Genomic DNA, 18,315 nt, shown 5'->3' with positions numbered 1-18,315 from the left:
TATTATGGATAGTCACGTATCAGAGATTGTTTAATATTAAGATTCATTGAAAACCATCTGTCAAGTGACGTTGATTACTGGGATTCGGATAATTGAAGTGGAATGTTGCATTTTAATAAAAATGAAACTGAATCAACAATGCCTTCTTGACTAGTAACAGTCCACAGAGTTCAATGATGATTCCATAGTTGGCACAACTGATACCGGTAACAAGAAAACATAATCATAAAACACTACTGCCATCTAGCGTAATGTTGAGATGGTACAATAATAATAATAATAATAATAATAATAATAATAATAATAATAATAATAATACTTATTTGTTAGAAACCAGTGTACAAGGCCTGGATATGACATCGTCAGATTCGATAGTTGATACATTTGAAGACAGTTGTATTTTCATAAGCCAATTAATATTTTATTGTATTGGAGTACTTTGTTACTTCTAATCTTTATATACTTTCTTCTAATCGTGTAATAGTCAATTAAATCCCACTCGAGTTTTGATTTTCTCTAGATAAATCAAAACCTCTAGTGAGATTACTGTTGATAATTTCATTTTTACCCTTGTTTTCTACGGTTTTAGTAAACGGCACTTGGCCCACTATGGTTCTGAACCCTTCAATTATTTGCATACATCTGAAGTCTGATTAGTGAAATATGTTCCTAGTCAGCGATATATGCAATTGAGGGAGGAAAGGAACTGGCCACCCTACCCCATTATCTCTGGCCTAGTTGCCTTGTAAGTGGCGCCATCTTGGTATCGCTTGTGAGGTTCAGACCTGTCTTCGGACAGTTGACTATACAACAACAGGCATATTAGGTTAAAAAAAAAGATTTTCAAGCTTTTATGACTTTATGACTAACTGAACAGTAATTAATTCATATACTGATATAACACAACCAAGCTAGGAGCACGTATTTTCAAAGAACCAAAAAAGCTGTAATCAGAATTGCATTGAGATATTTTGTGTAGTTCCAGAAAACGAATGAAACAAAATTACTAAAATTCAATATTTGAATATAGACTAGCATCATGGCCTAGTGGTCAGAGCTTCTGGCTACAGTTCATGAGGTGCCGCATTCGATTCCGGGTTAGAACACAGGAATTTTTCCTTGAAGGGAAATGTTCCTGTGTTCGTCCATGGTCTGGAAATTAGGTTAGGCGTAGTTTTAAGATCTCTCCTGGCACTTCATAATCATTCTATCACAATATCATCCTCATCGGGGCAGCGTAACTCCGCCTTCCATGCGCCCCAAACTCAGAAGTGAGTTACAAATAAGCCTTCGCCAGGAGAGACCAGAAATGTCAAATGACAACCTGGTGTCATTGGATAAAAAAAAATATTTTAATATACGATAATGTGTAAGTTGGGTTCAATAATTATATGTTTCAAAATATTAAAGATAGAGGTTTGAAATTTGAAGGAGGCAATGAATGCAAAGTATATGACACTACGAATAAATGGAAATTTAAATGTAATATATAATCTTAATTTTTGAAATTAACATATCTCTTTTTTGGTTTCGATGTCTTGTTTTATTTATTTATTTATTTATTTATTTATTTATTTATTTATTTATTTATTTATTTATTTATCGGTCTATTTAAGATAACAAGTAAAAAGTAGTGAAAACTATACAAATGAAGTTATTAAGACACGTATCTGGATACACCAATAAAGACCAAGTCCGCAATGTTATTTTTTAGTTATTTAATGACGCTGTATCAACTACTCGGTTATTTAGCGTCAATGAAATTGGTGATAGCGAGATGGTATTTGGCGAGATGAGGTCGAGGATTCGCCATAGATTACTACACATTCGCTCTAGGGAAGACCTCGGAAAAAACCCATCCAGATAATCAGCCCAAGCGCAACTCCGGATCGCCGCAATGTTAGTTTTAAGGAAAAATTTAAATATCTTCAGGTTGAAAAACAAAATGGAAATTTGTAGATATAATATTTTTTATTAATGCATGACAAGTATGAAGTCAGAAGACTATCCAAAAGAAACTGAAAGCTATGCTAATAGAACTCTGAGATGCTGGACACTACGAAAAAGGTAGAAAGTGTAAATACTTTTTCTCGAACAGAACAGGTCATATAGCCTGCTCCGTTGAAGATGATTTTTAGTTGGTTATTTTACGACGTTTTACCAACTGCTATGGTTTTATAATGTCTGAATGAGATGAATGTGGATAATCCCAAGTGAAATGAGTCCAGGGTCCAACGCTGAAAGTTACCCAGCATTTGCTCTTAATGGGTTGAGAGAAAATTACGGAAAACCTCAACCAGGTAACTTGTTCCAACCAGGATTTGAACCCGTGCCCGCTCGTTTCATGATCAAGCATGCTGACCGTTACTGCACAGCGATAGATTTGACGATGAATTTGCTGTTCTACTGATGATGATGATGATGATGATGATGATGATGATGATGGTGGTGATAATGTGTATCGCTTGAGTTAAAGCCAAGGACAGATACAGGCCTATACAACATGCTAATTTTTCTGAGCTGCATTCTTGTCTGCGTCTACTTTAGGGTCTCTATTAATAACAATGTGACACTAGACGCACTGTGCGTATCTGTATATGCCTCCCGGATATTTGCAATGCATATTTAGTTTTGCAAATCATCTATAATTCAACTCGTGTTTATTCTGTTCACGTGTTTGTAACATTCCCGGACAGAAGGGTGGGGAATCCATAGTACGGGCGTGCCTCGGGGTTTGATATTACACATACCTGTTGTGTTGACACGTGCAAAAGAGATGAGGAGAGGCGAAATATGACGTCAATTTATCATAGCACAGTGAAGGTCTTCACTGTAGCCTACTCTGTGCAGTAAATGAAAAGTAGTGCTGGTTATAGTTTGAGGATTGATATGACCGAGGAAGTAATTTTAGAAAAAATAAGAGTAGTATTCAGTATTAACTTATGGATTTTTTTTTTCGCAGGGGTTAGAACATCACTCTAAAAGGCCTAATTGAAATCCCGTTCAATGTAAATTGGAATTCGTAGTGGAAATAGACGATGCCGAGTAAATTTTTATAGAGGTTTTCCATTTCCTCAGCTATTATTCCATAGTTCCGCACAAACTACAGTAAAATAATTATTTTCCACCGATTCAGAAAGAGCAGAAAATTTCTGCAGTATAGGCTATCATATTCTCAGGGGATAACTCCCTGTGATCCCTAATAGCCGCTTTGGTAGCCCATTTGACAGAACACTGGATTACTACGACCAAATACCTTAGTTCAAATCTCGGCGATGACACTGTTGTTTTTATGGTGGCAACAGTGAAGGATGAGGAATACAGAGATGATGTGTGGAGTGGAATTTCTAGCGTGTGATCGCGTTGTGATCGAGCATTAATATTATGATAGCGAGAGAGAGTATGAAAACGAGCGAATAAATAAGAGGGGGATGAAGTGTGCATAATTCGATATAAGAGAGAAAGCGAGTGCAGATTTCTCTTCTCATGTAACCTAAGCCATGATAACTTCTCGAAAGAAGGTGAGATATGATTATATTATCGAACATTACAAATGAAGCGGTCGCACGCGTTATGAACACGCTGTAGTTTCTGAGCGGAATCAATCCTGAGATCACTGAACAAAACGTCGCAATAATCGAAGTGAGGTAGAATGAGTGTCTGTACCAGCGTCTGTTTTAATTTAGATGGATAATGATACAATTCTTTTAGTGAATGGAGATTAGAGAATGCCTTCTTACATGTATATTTAATATGCGTATCCCAATTGAGTTTAGATTCGAAATGTACTCCGAGATTTTTGACGGTGCAGCTAAACGGGATGATTGTTTTATTCAGTTTCACATGTAGAATATTCAGGTCGTTGATACAGGAATTAATCTATTAATAGAAAGATAGAAATGATAGGATCTGGCCTTATGTTTACCTAATGATCATCTGTTCTTAGTCTCTCTGGCTGACCATCTCCGTCTGGCATAATTGAAACTCGTACTCCATCCTGTGTGGTGCAATGACATTTTTAAAATATTTGTCTTCCAATCGTTTTCATCATAGGTATTATCTTGTAAAATTTCCTGTCGTTCTTTCTTGCATTATATACACTCTCTCACGCGTTCTTTTTCACTCTCTTTGGCACGTTTTGATTTTACCGGTTCACAATTTTTGTTTTCATTATATTTATTTTCTTGTTCTTTCCTTTTTTGCGATAATCATGCATATACTGTGCTTGAGACTGTTTCGGATCCATAAAAGCAATACTCTGATTCTTATAAAAGCAATCAATTTCAGTCTTCCCACATAGATAGGCCTATATAATGAATTATTCTATTTCTTTTAATTTAGAGTACATCCTAATCTTCCTTGCATAAGTAGACACGTTAAAACTACATTTTTAATTTTAAAGAATAGTTCATTGAAAGTATTAATTCTGGGGTTTAATGTAAAAATATTATCTTTTCTCTGAAGAAAATTAGTCACATAAATAATATCTAGTTACAAAGTAAAATTTTTCTGCTTAGTGAAAAGCTTAACATCTTGCACTTGCAAGACTTTTATTAGAGTATTTTCATTTTCTTTTATAAGTAATGAGAAAAGCGATGTCGTTGCCCATAAAATCAATTTTAGAAACTATTTCTTGTAAACAATGTTACACATTTTCCTAGTTTACAGTTCGAATATAGACATTTCATGTCAAAAACTTGGTATGATCATATACTGAGAATGCCGGCAGAACGATTAGGCCTACCAATGGGAAACCTGAAATATCATCCCGAAGGATATAGAAATAGAGGCTGCCTATGTCACAAATTACAAGATTCCATTGTTGAGTTACTATTTTCCAAACCGATAATAATTTATGAACTTGTTATTTTAAGATTTTTACCTTGCTTGCTAGATTTTTAAAAATAATGTTGCACATGAATTTATAATTATGAGCTAAAAGGCGGGATATGCCAATAGCTTTAATTATTAATGTGCAAGATAGAAAGAGTAAAAGAAGTCAGCATTCTTTATTTAGCTGAAATTGCTGACAACTTGTTTCTGAACTTATATTACGGTGTTCATTATTATTTTCACATATGGCGTAATTGCTTATTCTTTTGGAGCTAGCGACAAGTGAACTTAACCTCTGCCTGTACAAACAGCTTTGCTAGTCAACTTGACACTTGCTGAGGTTCTAAATGTTCATAATACCGACTTTCGTACAAATGAAATTATTTAACATTGCACCTCATGGAAACATGGACGAAGATTACGAATTTTTTCGTTGAACTGAAAAATTATTTAAATCATGTTCGTTATATCGACATAACAATTTGGCTGTATAATTGAGATTCCGAGTTTCCTTTTAATCCGTCACGTGATTTTCTAACAGAATGTCTTGAATTTCAGTAAACACCGGACAATGCAATAGCAAAAGATAGCCAGGGGCCATTTTCACAAATACTAGTTACAAAGAAAAGTTCTTCTGAAATTTAGAGTTGTATTTTTTTCACAATACAGTACCGGGTGGTCATGGAATAAGGGGTTGGTAAGGAGTAAAAACTGTAACAAAATATTATTATTTACCGGTAGGCCTACTTTATTACCACTATGAAACCTGTAAAATATATTAAAATATATTTCAAAACGTTCTGTTTACCAATTTTCTACACAGTGGTCAACTTGGGTACCATTCAACTCGATTCAAGCTTGAACGTCTTAATTAGACGTTTTCGCATACCTTCCTGCAGAACTCCACGAGAATTGAATTGAACTCCCCAATAATATCATCGCGAAGATGAGTCTCGTTTTGAATAGTGTGCTTGTACACTTGATTATTTTAAGTGTCTTTAAAGAAAAAGTCAGATGATGTAAGGTCGGGAGATCTTACGGGCCATTCATTAGGTCCCCGACGTCCTATCCACATTCTCGGAAACTAGTCATCCAGGCATTCCCATACTGTCAGTGCGTAATGCGGCGGAGCTCCTTCTTGTTGCGACAGGTCTTCAAATATATTAAATGTTTGCCTCTTATTTCATGGCCAATCGATATAACGTTCAAGTCATGTACATAGTTAATACGTTATTATTAGGTAACATTTGTAAGTTTCTCTAATTCATTATCTATGTTCCAAAGACTTGAAATTAAACGTTTTATGAAACATTGTTGTGTGGTGAAATTAGCAGTGTCGTTATCGAAATTAGTACCTGATATTTAATTGACAGTGAATTTCTTCTATTTGTAATGTATTCTAATTTATATCTCGTCGTGCGGAAGTTTTTCCACTACTACTTAACCTAAAACGTTCACTTTACTCAAAGACAGAGAAAAAATGAAAGTTTATTCTTTCTTTAAATACAGGACGATTTAAATTACGTTTTATATCACTTTTACTATTGGTACTGTACTATATATTTAAATCAGCTGATGTAAATATTCTCCATAAAACGGTTAAAGTATCACCCTGTGCCCAACGGACCCTAATTTACCCTATCTGTGCTTTTAATCTTGCGAGCATCACGTTTCACAAGTCCATAAATAAATATCTGTGAGACACGATTAGTACGGAATATAATTGAAGGGTTCAGAGCCATAGTGGGCCAAGCGCCATTTATTAAAAACGGAGAAAGCAAGGATTAAAATTAAGTGAATACCATAGTTTAATGAAGATTGACATATCATTTAGTTTTAATGTGTATACTTTATATTACTTGCTGTATGTTTCCATTGAATTAGGGTAATAACTTTATTTTAACCCTTGTTTTCTACGGTTTTAGTAAATAGCGCTTGCCCCACTATGGTTCTGAACCCTTCAATTTGAGTTTAAAACCTGAACCAGTATGGAAAGCAGAAGTACTATTAGAAACAGACTGCATCTATAGCTTGCAGCGTTTGCGGACTGAAGGCCCACGTATATCCCACGTGCAGAACTTAATATAGTCACAGATATTTAAACGATGTAAACAAAGTGTGGGTTGAACCTACCGACCAGTAGCTTGTTATCTGTTGGCTTATTTCACTGACCTAGGAACACGGCAAGTGGTACCCGCTTTCGCTTTAGGGCATGTGAATATATCAAGCCTGATAATGAATTTAGTACAGTCGTAAACGATAGCTGGTTACATTTGTATTCAGTTACCAAACATAATTTACATATTTTTCCTTTTTTATTAGCCAACGTAAGATAAATACAGACTTAGGTCCACACTATATGGGAAAGTCTGAGTGTTGTTAAGATGTTCCTTAGCTTAAAAACTTCATCCACTTTTAATTTAATGACAGACACACTCATATTTCTTCATTAAGTTTTCATCACACATGGCTTTACAATTCTGTCGTCCGTTTGCAAAAGGACACATGTCCAAAATAACAAAGTGTTGGAAAATCGCAAAAACTATAACTAAGTTAACAAATTAAAATGTTCACATATTTTTTCTAATTAGATCACTATGGATATATACATTCAGGATCCAAGAACATTTTAATTTTTTAGGTCTCTTGCAATTCCCTAACATTTCATCATTTTGGACATGTCCCCTTTTGAAAATCGACGACAGAATTAGAAAGAAACAAGTATTAATACAACATAAACAACACTACAGACCAGTACCACAAAGAAGACATTATGTTAACATCAGTGTAAAAGAAAATAAATTTAAAACAGAAAAAGAAGTAAAAGTATAAAAAGAAACATTGCGATACCAATAGCATTTGCATGCATGCATAAGTTCCGGGATATCATGTAATTTTTAACATTCTCGATACTCCGAAATCGAAATTGTCCGGTTTTATGAAACGTATGGCAACCATATCTGGGAAAGAACTGAGTCCAAATTAGTCCGACTGACTGACTAATTGAACGATAGGCGAACCTTTCACAACACGGAGTCGGAATCCTATGGAAGTTTGTACACGGACAATACTGTAAACAATAAGTAACCTACAAAAATATATAGCTGCCAACGTAAACTGTAATATACTGTAGGTACGAAAACTAGATTTGAAATAGAGAGTAAAATCTTTGTTCGTGCTTGTAGTTGTGTAATTCTTCTGCCTGCTAACAAAAATGTCAGTTTAGTCATCCCTTGCACCTTAGAAGCAGATTGGAACTTGTATCATAATTTAATTATGGTAAGTGTTTATTGAGTATTGTGTATTGCATTATCATTTTAATACATACTTGTAAGTTTTTATTTTTTTATTTTAGTACATTATGTTATTATTTTACGACGCTTTATCAACATCTTAGGTTATTTAGCGTCTGAATGAGATGAAGGTGATAATGCCGGTGAAATGAGTCCGAGGTTCAGCACCGAAAGTTACCCAGCTTTTGCTCATATTGGGTTGAGAGAAAACCACGGAAAAACCTCAACCAGGTAACTTGCCCCGACCGGGAATCGAACCCGGGCCACCTGGTTTCGCGGCCATACGCGCTAGCCGTTACTCCACAGGTGTGGACTACTTGTAAGTAGATACTTCCGTAACCTCTTTGGTAATACTAATCCAATATAATAAGTTCTAAGACAAATTATTTATATTTGTTCTACAGACCAAATAGATGAGAGACAATGAGCAAGGAATTCCATGTCATACGTATGTTTTAATAGTCTGATAAAAAGAGTTGCCAATATCAGTTCAAATATATTTTCTACTTTTTTGTTTTATTATTCGTATTGACAATTAAATGTTGTAACTAATTCACCTTTTACAGCAGCCACTAATACAATCATATACAACACTTCGCTATCTCATGCTTCTAGCTTATGCTACTGCTCGTTGAGGAGTTGTCAGTCTCTGAGCCGCGTGGGCAAAAAGAAGGTACAGTAAACGATGTGTGCTGTGGGTGCAGTGTAAAAAAATTATAGAAGAAGCGTTATAAACATGGAATACTATTTTGTTTTTTTTTTTTTTTTTTTTTTCATTTTGGAACCTACATGTTTTGAACACTGAACGTAAAGCATTGTCATGTTTATTGCTGAATGTCTCTGTGAATGGTACACCGGACTTAGAAATCCGTAAGGTATTATAAAACGTTTGAAAAAAGTAATTTCCTCAAAATCTAACATATTTATTTCATAAAAATAGACGTAAAAATATGGAATACTATTAATAAGTTACAAGATTAACAAAATTGCAAAGTCAAAATGGCATCTACTAAGAAAAGCAGAGAAAAAGCATTCACCATATCCATTAGAAGGTGTTCTCCAAACCGTAATACTGAATCCAGATGAATCTCACGTCTTTTCACAAACTTGTTTTATAGCTTGTTGCGTTGCCTTTTCATTCCACTGTTTTCTAAGTTTGTTGGGAGGTGAGACTTTCCTCTTAATACAGGTGCCAACACCAGTAACGAAATAGAAAACCGGGGTATAAAGATGGAATAAAGGTAAAAGGTAAAGGTATCCCCGTCACATGCCATGAAGGGACTTAGGGGTCATGGAGGTAGTGACCCATGCTTTCCATGACCTCAGCACTAGAATGAGGTGGTGTGGTCGGCACCACGCTCCGACCGCCATTTACCCCCGGGAAAGACCCGGTACTCAATTTTATAGGAGGCTGAGTGAACCTCGGGGCCGTTCTGAAAGTTTGGCAACGAGAAATATCCCGTCACCACTCGGGATCGAACCCCGGACCTTCCAGCTCTACTAACGAGCTACCCGGATGGAATACTAATCAACAAGTAATAATACTAGTATTTCATGTTTGTGTTACACTGATGTTGTAAGTGATAACTTCAAAACATGCCATAATTTAAGAACGAAGCCAATTAAACATTCATTGCTATAAACATAGATTGTTTATCTTCAAGAATATAATTACATCATTAATATTTCTAACATTGATGAATAACAATGTATATTCATGAAAAGAACTTACCGCCAAAATTTTCTCTTTTCTCGAAAACGCAATAGGCCTAATGATAAATGTTTCAACAGTTCAGCTTCTAACTGCAAACTAACGAAAGAGAGTGCGTAGTAATTTGGAAGGCTTCCGCTAAAATACAACTCGTCTCAGGTCGTATATCACACTATTTCATATTTGTAACACTTTCTCTAAGTGACGGACTTGCACTGATAATATTTAATTCGGTTATGAAATGAAAAAGGAAAAAAAATGTTATTATGCAGTTACGAGGTCGATGGCATTTAAGTGTGCTTAAATACGACAGGCTCATGTCAGTAAATTTACTGGCATGTAAAAGAACTCCTGCGGGACAAAATTCCAGCACACCGGCGACGCTGATATAAGCTCGGCAGTTGCGAGCGTCGTTAAATAAAACGTAATCTTAAAAAAGTGCTGAAAATCACAACATCCAAAGCCACAATTATTTTTCTGACATGTGTTATTACTGGATAGAATCTACTTATTTGATTTGCTTGGTTTCATTTTTGTAACTGATTTTGTAATGTTCGACGTATATCTTAAGTTGTACGTACTCTGAGAGCACACGTTAGATTAAAATCTGTCAATAGTGTCCTTTCCGTTTCGAGTTACTAAATTTTTAATCTGCCATGTCTACTTATTACCACCCACGTGCGCTAATGCTACAAACCTATCACTACACTGAGTAATCGGTTTCATTTTGCTAAGTATCTGTATTACGTCACCCTCCATCCTCGCTCTTTACATGAAAGCTGCTTTAGCTGTCGAAATTTTAAGCTGTACTTGCTTGTATTGGTATAAGACTTTTCAAAGGAACTCTCTACCAGTTCATTAAAGTTATTTTTGAAGATTGTTCTGACTTTTACATTGATAGTTCTTGTAGATTGTTTTTGCTGATGAACTGACTAAGATTTTATTCTAGAAATTCACATAATATACACATGATATGATAATATGTCGACTAAATATACTGGTGAAATAAAAATGATAAATCCTGCCTCACAGAATGTTCATCAAACACGTGTTTTGCAGAATCTGTCTACGATCGAACTATTTGGTTAGAAAGTATCATATAACAATAAATTACAACTCTGTATGTAATCTATGGTCCAGAAGACTAACTAAAGCGATTTGATGGAGAAAAAGAATGCAACTGAAACTCATTCGACTTCCAGCTGCCTGTAATTTACTTGACCATAAGCGTAATGAAGATAGAAAACAAGATAAAAATATCTAATGCACATCACGTTGCTGAGAACAACTGAATAAATGGCGTGACCACATAAGAGCAACGTATAATTAACATCTATTTCTATGTCGACTGTGTGAAAGCAGAATTAAAAACTGTAATGTTCTCCCTCTTTTAAGTATTTTTAGAACCATAATAGTGAACTTAATAGTGGACGCATAAACGATAGAATTACCTCACTCGAGATGGGTCCTATAACTGACCACCACTAAGAACAAAACGATACAATCGCAAAAGAACAATATAATTATGTGCTCTAAATGGGATTCCAATCTACAGGGTGTCCCAAAAGTCTCCATACATGGGAAACGTTAGTTTAAATAAAAATGTCATATGATGTGGCAGCCTTCGAGAGTCAGACATAGGTAAATGTGATCCAACCAATTCCGACACACATTCTACAACATGTTCAGCATCACATGATGACAAACGTCCATGATACAGGCCTGGAAGTGGTGTAAGTCCCGAATTTTCTCCTGATAGACGTGCGACTTAAAGTAATCCCAGAGGTAAAAATCAAGAGGTGTAAGGTCTGTGGAGTGGGTTAGCCACATTCAGCACGCCGTAGTTTCTGTACAAGTGTCCCTTAATATAATATGTTAAGACAAAGTTGTGTTAACTCTAGAACCTGCTAATATAAACTGAAAGAGAAACAAATAATTCGCCCTCGATTGCCTTGCGGTTACTAACTTGACCGTTGGATCCGTAGTTCGCGAGTTGAAAACCCTCCGATGGCGGCGTATTGTAAAGCGAGATGAAATTCTTAACTTGGATTCTTCCGAGGCAAAAATAAAGATGTGGACTCTTGGAATGTGAAAGGACTGTACCCTTTAGACGGAAGGTAAATTCGCCGCCCATTTCTGTTCCATGATGAATTTGGATGTTCAGTAACCTTAGCAATTGAAGGCATCGATAAAAAAATACTACTGCTGCTATTACTACTGCCGCTATTAAGACTACTACTAAAGACATGAAATTTGAGATAGAAAACACTGAGTGAGACAGAATTTCTACGGATGCTCTGTAATAATTTCACCATTTTCCAAATCACTATGCCCCATAAAATGGACCAGAAGGGCATAGGCAAGTCACTATGACTACTTACGATAGACGTAACAATTTTATTATTCATCCAAAACAGATACACTGAGTCTCATACCAATGGACTTGTAGTTAGAAACTGAGTCTCATCGGTTTAGGTATGGATAATATTAATTTATTTTTATAAAGCTATTGTGATAGTAGGAAAAATTTCTTGCTGGTTATACTATGATTAAAAGATGGGAGTTTCCATATATGATACTCAACAATGCATAATCTGAAAGAATGAATGAAAATCTTAGATTATTAAAATAGCTACTGCAAATCAACAGCGGGCACAATGTGTTCTTTGGTATGCTAAAAGAGTTCAAAGGGAATTTCGATGTGAGTATGGTGTGCGTAATGTACCTAAATACGATTCCATAATGTTGTGGTATCGAACATTTGTAGAAACAGGTTCTGTGTTAAAAAAAAAGGAGAAGCAGCTATCTCTTGTCTTGGTCCCCAAACTCCCCAGATCTAAGCCCTCCTGACATTGTCTATTCACAGAAATCCAGGAACATTGATGATCTGGGAGTAAAAATTACTCAAGATTTTCAACAAATGACCCCTCTTATGTTACAACGGACATGGGCTGAATTGCATCACCCTTATGAATAGTGCAGGGTGAGCAATGGGTGTCATGTTGAGCTCTGAGGAATCTCCCATCTTTCAGTGTTGTATGCACAAAGTTTCAACAAATAAAGTTAAGTAGTAAATGTTTTACGGTGTTTTTATTTTGTCCATACCCAAACGGATCGCCCTGTAAGCGACATATTTCTACGCTTATTACATAATCTAGCTAATATCAATAAAATGAAGGAAGGACGTTCAATTCTGCTAACGGCCTTAATAAAATGTTAAATACATTTAATTTCGGAAGTGTAAGTTACTATCATATTTTTAATGTCATTCATCTCTGGGAAATGTTACCAAAACTCTTAGTGATCGTACTTCTATCACACAAGAAACGTGAGATGTGAAAACATCCCAGGAAATAACAACTTTAGACAATGATCATATGAAATCAAAGACACTCGATTTGTTTTATAATATTTTCACTTGTAATCCATGGAATGTTCTTTCTCGGTTACTTATATTTTCTCAGTTTATAATTATTGTGTGAAGACAAATTAATACGAAACAAATTCCTTGCCGACAGCCCAGGGAGGGCAAATGTCTACCAATCGACTGCTGGCCTTACGTTCACATCCTTCAGCAGAGATGAACTATCATTCAATTGTTATGGGGGTAACGTGTAATTAGCACGATTATCTCTCCAGCTGTTAAAACTGGCTTCGAAACCGGATTTTGCTGCCTGCTACATCTCCCAAATACATTACGATGCTGGGTGGACACCGGTCCCATACTCTGGCCGAAATTTCATCAGACAATTTCTTCCCCCATGAAGATTCGAGCCAGCGCTCATTCTGTAACGCTAGTCCATGGCATGTCGTCTCAGGGCACGCAACTACGGCGCCGGACATGAAGGCTTATAGTAGCTATAGTGGTAATGGAAGTGTTAGATGTAGGATTAATAGTAATAGTAGTAGTAACAACATTTCAAACATTGAACCTGGGACACGTTTCAGCCGCACTCTTGTCAGGGTTTTGAACTTTTGAACATTAATGATCTGTAGGCCTAAGTTGTGGGTCTCCGTGGTGTTCAAAATAATAATGGACTAAAAAAACTTAACATTAAACAAATTTTAATCAGGTATGATTTATACTGTATAAGCTATTATAACTGAGTTTTTAATGAAAGAGTGAGATAATTTGCAATAGCAACCTATATTTCAATTTACATTGTAACGTTCATACGACAATAAAACATTGTTTTTCCTTCTTCATTTTAATGTTTCTGTAACATTTAGAAATAGTCGGACACTAACGCTAAAACGTTTTATTCAAATAATAAATTCTAATATTTTTATTTGTACGAACAAGTGTTTAATTATGCTTGGAAATATGCGAAAGCGTTTACTGAAATATGCAATATTACAATCCATATACAGCTGAACAACGCTTTGTAGTCTGTTGACAACGTTCCTTTTTTGTGGTAATGTGTAAGAAAAATCCTACTGAGTTTTTTGTCTGTGACATTTCAAATTACTGTCACTAAAATACATTTTAAAGTTGAAATGTTCTTCCTACGTCACAAGAAATTATTATTATTACTTACTTACAAATGATTTTTAAGGAACCCGTAGGTTCATTCCCGCCCTCACATAAGCCAGCCATCAGTCCCTATCCTGTGCAAGTCAATCCAGTCTCTCTATCATCATATCCCACCTCCCTCAAATCCATTTTAATATTATCCTCCCATCTACGTCTCGGTCTCCCTAAAGGTCTTTTTCCCTCCGTCCTCCCAACTAACACTCTATAGCTATGTATTTCTGGATTCGCCCATAAGTGCTACATGCCCTGCCCATCTCAAACGTCTGGATTTAATGTTCCTAATTAAGTCAGGTGAAGAATACAATGCGTGCAGTTCTGCGTTGTGTAACTTTCTCCATTCCCCTGTAACTTCATCCTTCTTAGCCCCCAAATATTTTCCTAAGCACCTTATTCTCAAATACCCTTAATTTCTGTTCCTCTCTCAGAGTGAGATTCCAAGTTTCACAACCATAAAGAACAACCGATAATATAACTGTTCTATAAATTCTAACTTTCAGATTTTTTTGACAGCAGACTAGATGACAAAAGCTTATTATTATTATTATTATTATTATTATTATTATTATTATTATTATTATTATTATTAAAAATAAAAAAAATATAGGACCTATTCTACAAATAATAATTGCAAATTAGGATTATAGTGCAATATCACAGCGGTAAAAAGAAACTACAATGTAATATAACATAGAGATAGATATAATTAGAATACTATAATTCGATGTTGAAAAAGAAATGTGTGATTTATATAAGTTACAATGCACTAAAAATTAAAGTTTTTACTTTAAACTTTCAAAGTCACTGAGACTCTAATGGACAATTACAGGAAAATGAAAAAAAAAAAAAATCAGTCTTTTACCGAATATACTTGGGCATCAAGTACAAAAAAGAATAAAACATTTGTTCGAACAGTTATTACCACTAAACAAAGAGTTTAATTAATATCTGGGATGTAAAGATCAAATAATAATAATAATAATAATAATAATAATAATAATAATAATAATAATAATAATAATAATAATAATAATAATAATAATAGTAAAAACAAGAAAGCAAGTATACTTTTAGTAAAAATGAAGAAAATTTGCGTGGACCCTACAAAATATTTTTACAACAAATGCACTTCTGCTGTACCGGTATATGAAAAATAAAATACATCATATAACGTATCGATTAGAGTATAATTTTCAAAGAATTTTGTGTATATTATATATTTTAAATATAATACAGGCCGCATTCGTGTGTATTCTAGAGTTATATTTTTATATATTAGCTACAGATTAATTTCTCCTTCTCACTGAATCTCTCGATTACCAATACGCATTGAAAACATGTGCATAGGTGTATGTATTAATTTCGGTCATTATGTAACAAAACTAGCCCATTACTCCCCCGATTATTAGAAGCTGGGCTCCACCTTTAAAATGTGGTTGTGCTCTGCTTTCCGATGGTAATTTATGCGCTCGATTACCATAAGTCAAGGAAAAGTCCGGAACCCGCCGCGATGACAGCCGGGCGGGCTGGTGGGTGGACGAGGATCTCGCTTACCTGTGGCTGCAGTTCCCATGTCGGTCGTCGTTCTCTCGTTCGCCAGGTCGTGGTGTGAGCGGGGTGTTGCCTCTGCCACGTTGTTATATGCGGGTCCCCAGGGTTCGGTGCCTCAGGTCCCTGCATCAAGCCCCGCCTCTCGCACGGAACCTTCGCTTCCCCCCCGTTTTGACCATCTATCCTGTCGGTAAGTGTTTTAGCCACTGAGGGCATTCACCTGAACTGCAGTGGCACATCCAGTTTTCATGATAGCAAAAGACGAGTCTTTATCTTCTTGTTTTGTTTATACTCTTTCTATACAGGGTGCCCGCACATTTCTAATGGTTACTCTTTCTTCACCCGCACGTTAAATAAATATATCATAGTACACTGGTTCATTTTTAATTTGAAATAAGCAGATTAGATGCAAAATTCTGTCTCTTCTATGGTGTATTTATGTCTTAATTTGTAAACGAAATATGGTAGCTGATTTATTTTTAGTTATTTTTTCAAGTTAGACCTAAAAGCACAGAAGTTGTTGTCATGGACATTACATTAATTTACATTAGATAAAAATCAATACATAGTTGTCCCCAACGATGGCAGCGCGGCCTAGACCTTCACGCAGGTAATCTGGGTTCGTGTTCCGTTGAGGTCTCGTAGTTTTAATTGAAAACCCCATATTGACACTTGTGGTGGACAAGGTCGGAGTTCGGGGTTCTTCCACTTTCCTAATACAGGCATTCGACATAATTTCGTCATTATTTTTCTATTTTATTATCATTTCATCGGGATTTGTATATTTCCTTAAGACTGTGGATCTGGTGAAATTTCTAACTTCTATATTTTACACAAATTAATCTGAAACTTCTAACACATAGCCTATTACTGAGCGAGTTGGCTCAAGTGTATTGCATGGAACTCGCATTCAGGAGGTCCATAGTTCGTTTCCCAGGTCGACCAACCTGACTGTAGTTTTTCCGTGGTTTTCCACAGTTACTTAGGCAAATGCCGGGTTATAATTTTCATTGCCACGGTCCATTTTCCCTTTCCCTCCCATGTAGAAAAGGAATTTAGATTTTCATATCATATCATTAATCTTCATCTCATTCAATAGACATATTCAGGTCAAGACGCTTGTCTTCATCCGCTTAGAGGGGACGTCCTCTTCGCAACGGTCCCTGGGCTCCCAGCCTTCCGCAATATCTCTGCCAGGATTCATTCCTTAAGAGCACTTCCAAGGGCGCTTCGACACCTTGGAAGGGGCTTTAGAATGGATCCTGTGCTGCTTGGTCACCTTGGCGGTATGAACTTAGAGCAAGTGAAGAAAACATGAATAGTGAATGTTTTAGATGAGTGTGAAAGAGAAGAAGAATGTGTCAGTGACAGAGAATAAATATTGTGGATGAAACATTGACTATCACGGAAATAGGTATCCACTATCACGAAATTAGGTAGATTGTCACGAAATAAGGTGTATATAAACATATTTTCAGTTTTGTTTAATTATGTCTTCTTTACCCTCATTACTTTGGGAATCAGATTTTATAATTATCAGATAGTATGTATGTACAAATGTAGCTTTCAGGTAGACCTATAGATCCCTGTGAAACTGATTTGAATAATTTAAAGGCAAAAATTGTCCCGGAGCAGGGTATCAAACCCGGAACCTTTGGCTAAACGCATCAATGCTCTCCCGACTGAGATACCCAGGAACTCTACCAGACACCGACTCAATTTTTCCCTTTATCTTCACATCTCAAAGTGGGCTGACAAACCGCGAAACATCCAACAATGAGTGCACAAAAACTCTGTGTGATTAAATTGTGGTTTTATGTTAACGAACAGTGACGTGTATTATGCAAATCTAGCTTTCAGGTATAGCTCCCAGAGGTATTATTTGTTCAGTGGACTGTAAATTTGTTCATAATTATGATAATAAATACAATATGTTCGTATTATCACTACATAATTGAATAAAATTTGCTTTATTTCTAAAAGCGGAATTTCCAATCACTTGATTGATAGCCACATGCGCTTGCCACTCTTCTATATCAACCGAGAAACGCGAATCAGAAGTGCGTTAAAGCGCTGTCTTCTAAAATAGAAAATAAAATATTAGGAAAGAACAGAATGTAATGGAATATGTAGGTTGTACAAGCTATTACTACTCTTCTCTACTGTGAATTTATGGGTTTGTGATGGACATACCTTTATTATGTGTCGCATTGAAACTTGAATCCTTCCAAAAAGTCCAAATTCTTAATAGAGATTGTGTACTTTATCTGTGTAGATGTTGAACTTCAATATTATTTTTGTCTTTTTGTCCTGGATTATCAATATATGAAAGCTTAGAGTACACTATGGACTCCTTAAGGACGAGGACCTCTTACATAAAGAAGGCTAAAAGTAAG

At 35.7% G+C, this 18,315-nt stretch overlaps 1 protein-coding gene across 1 annotated transcript in view; it reads right to left on the bottom strand.

Annotated features, from left to right (window-relative positions):
- The window catches only part of LOC138698181 (glutamic acid-rich protein-like), an 84,673-nt gene extending 68,595 nt beyond the window's left edge, over positions 1-16,078 (bottom strand). Inside the window, exon 1 of the mRNA XM_069823930.1 lies at positions 15,923-16,078. Coding sequence (XP_069680031.1) covers positions 15,923-15,941 — 19 coding nt within the window. The 5' untranslated portion in view covers positions 15,942-16,078. The remainder of the gene's footprint in view (positions 1-15,922) is intronic.
- Between the last annotated feature and the right edge of the window lie 2,237 nt (positions 16,079-18,315).

This window comes from Periplaneta americana, chromosome 4 (genome assembly GCF_040183065.1).
Source record: "Periplaneta americana isolate PAMFEO1 chromosome 4, P.americana_PAMFEO1_priV1, whole genome shotgun sequence".
In the NCBI taxonomy this organism is placed as follows: domain Eukaryota; kingdom Metazoa; phylum Arthropoda; class Insecta; order Blattodea; family Blattidae; genus Periplaneta; species Periplaneta americana.
Note: the sequence above shows the minus strand (reverse complement) of the source record. Positions and strands in the feature narration are given on the sequence as shown.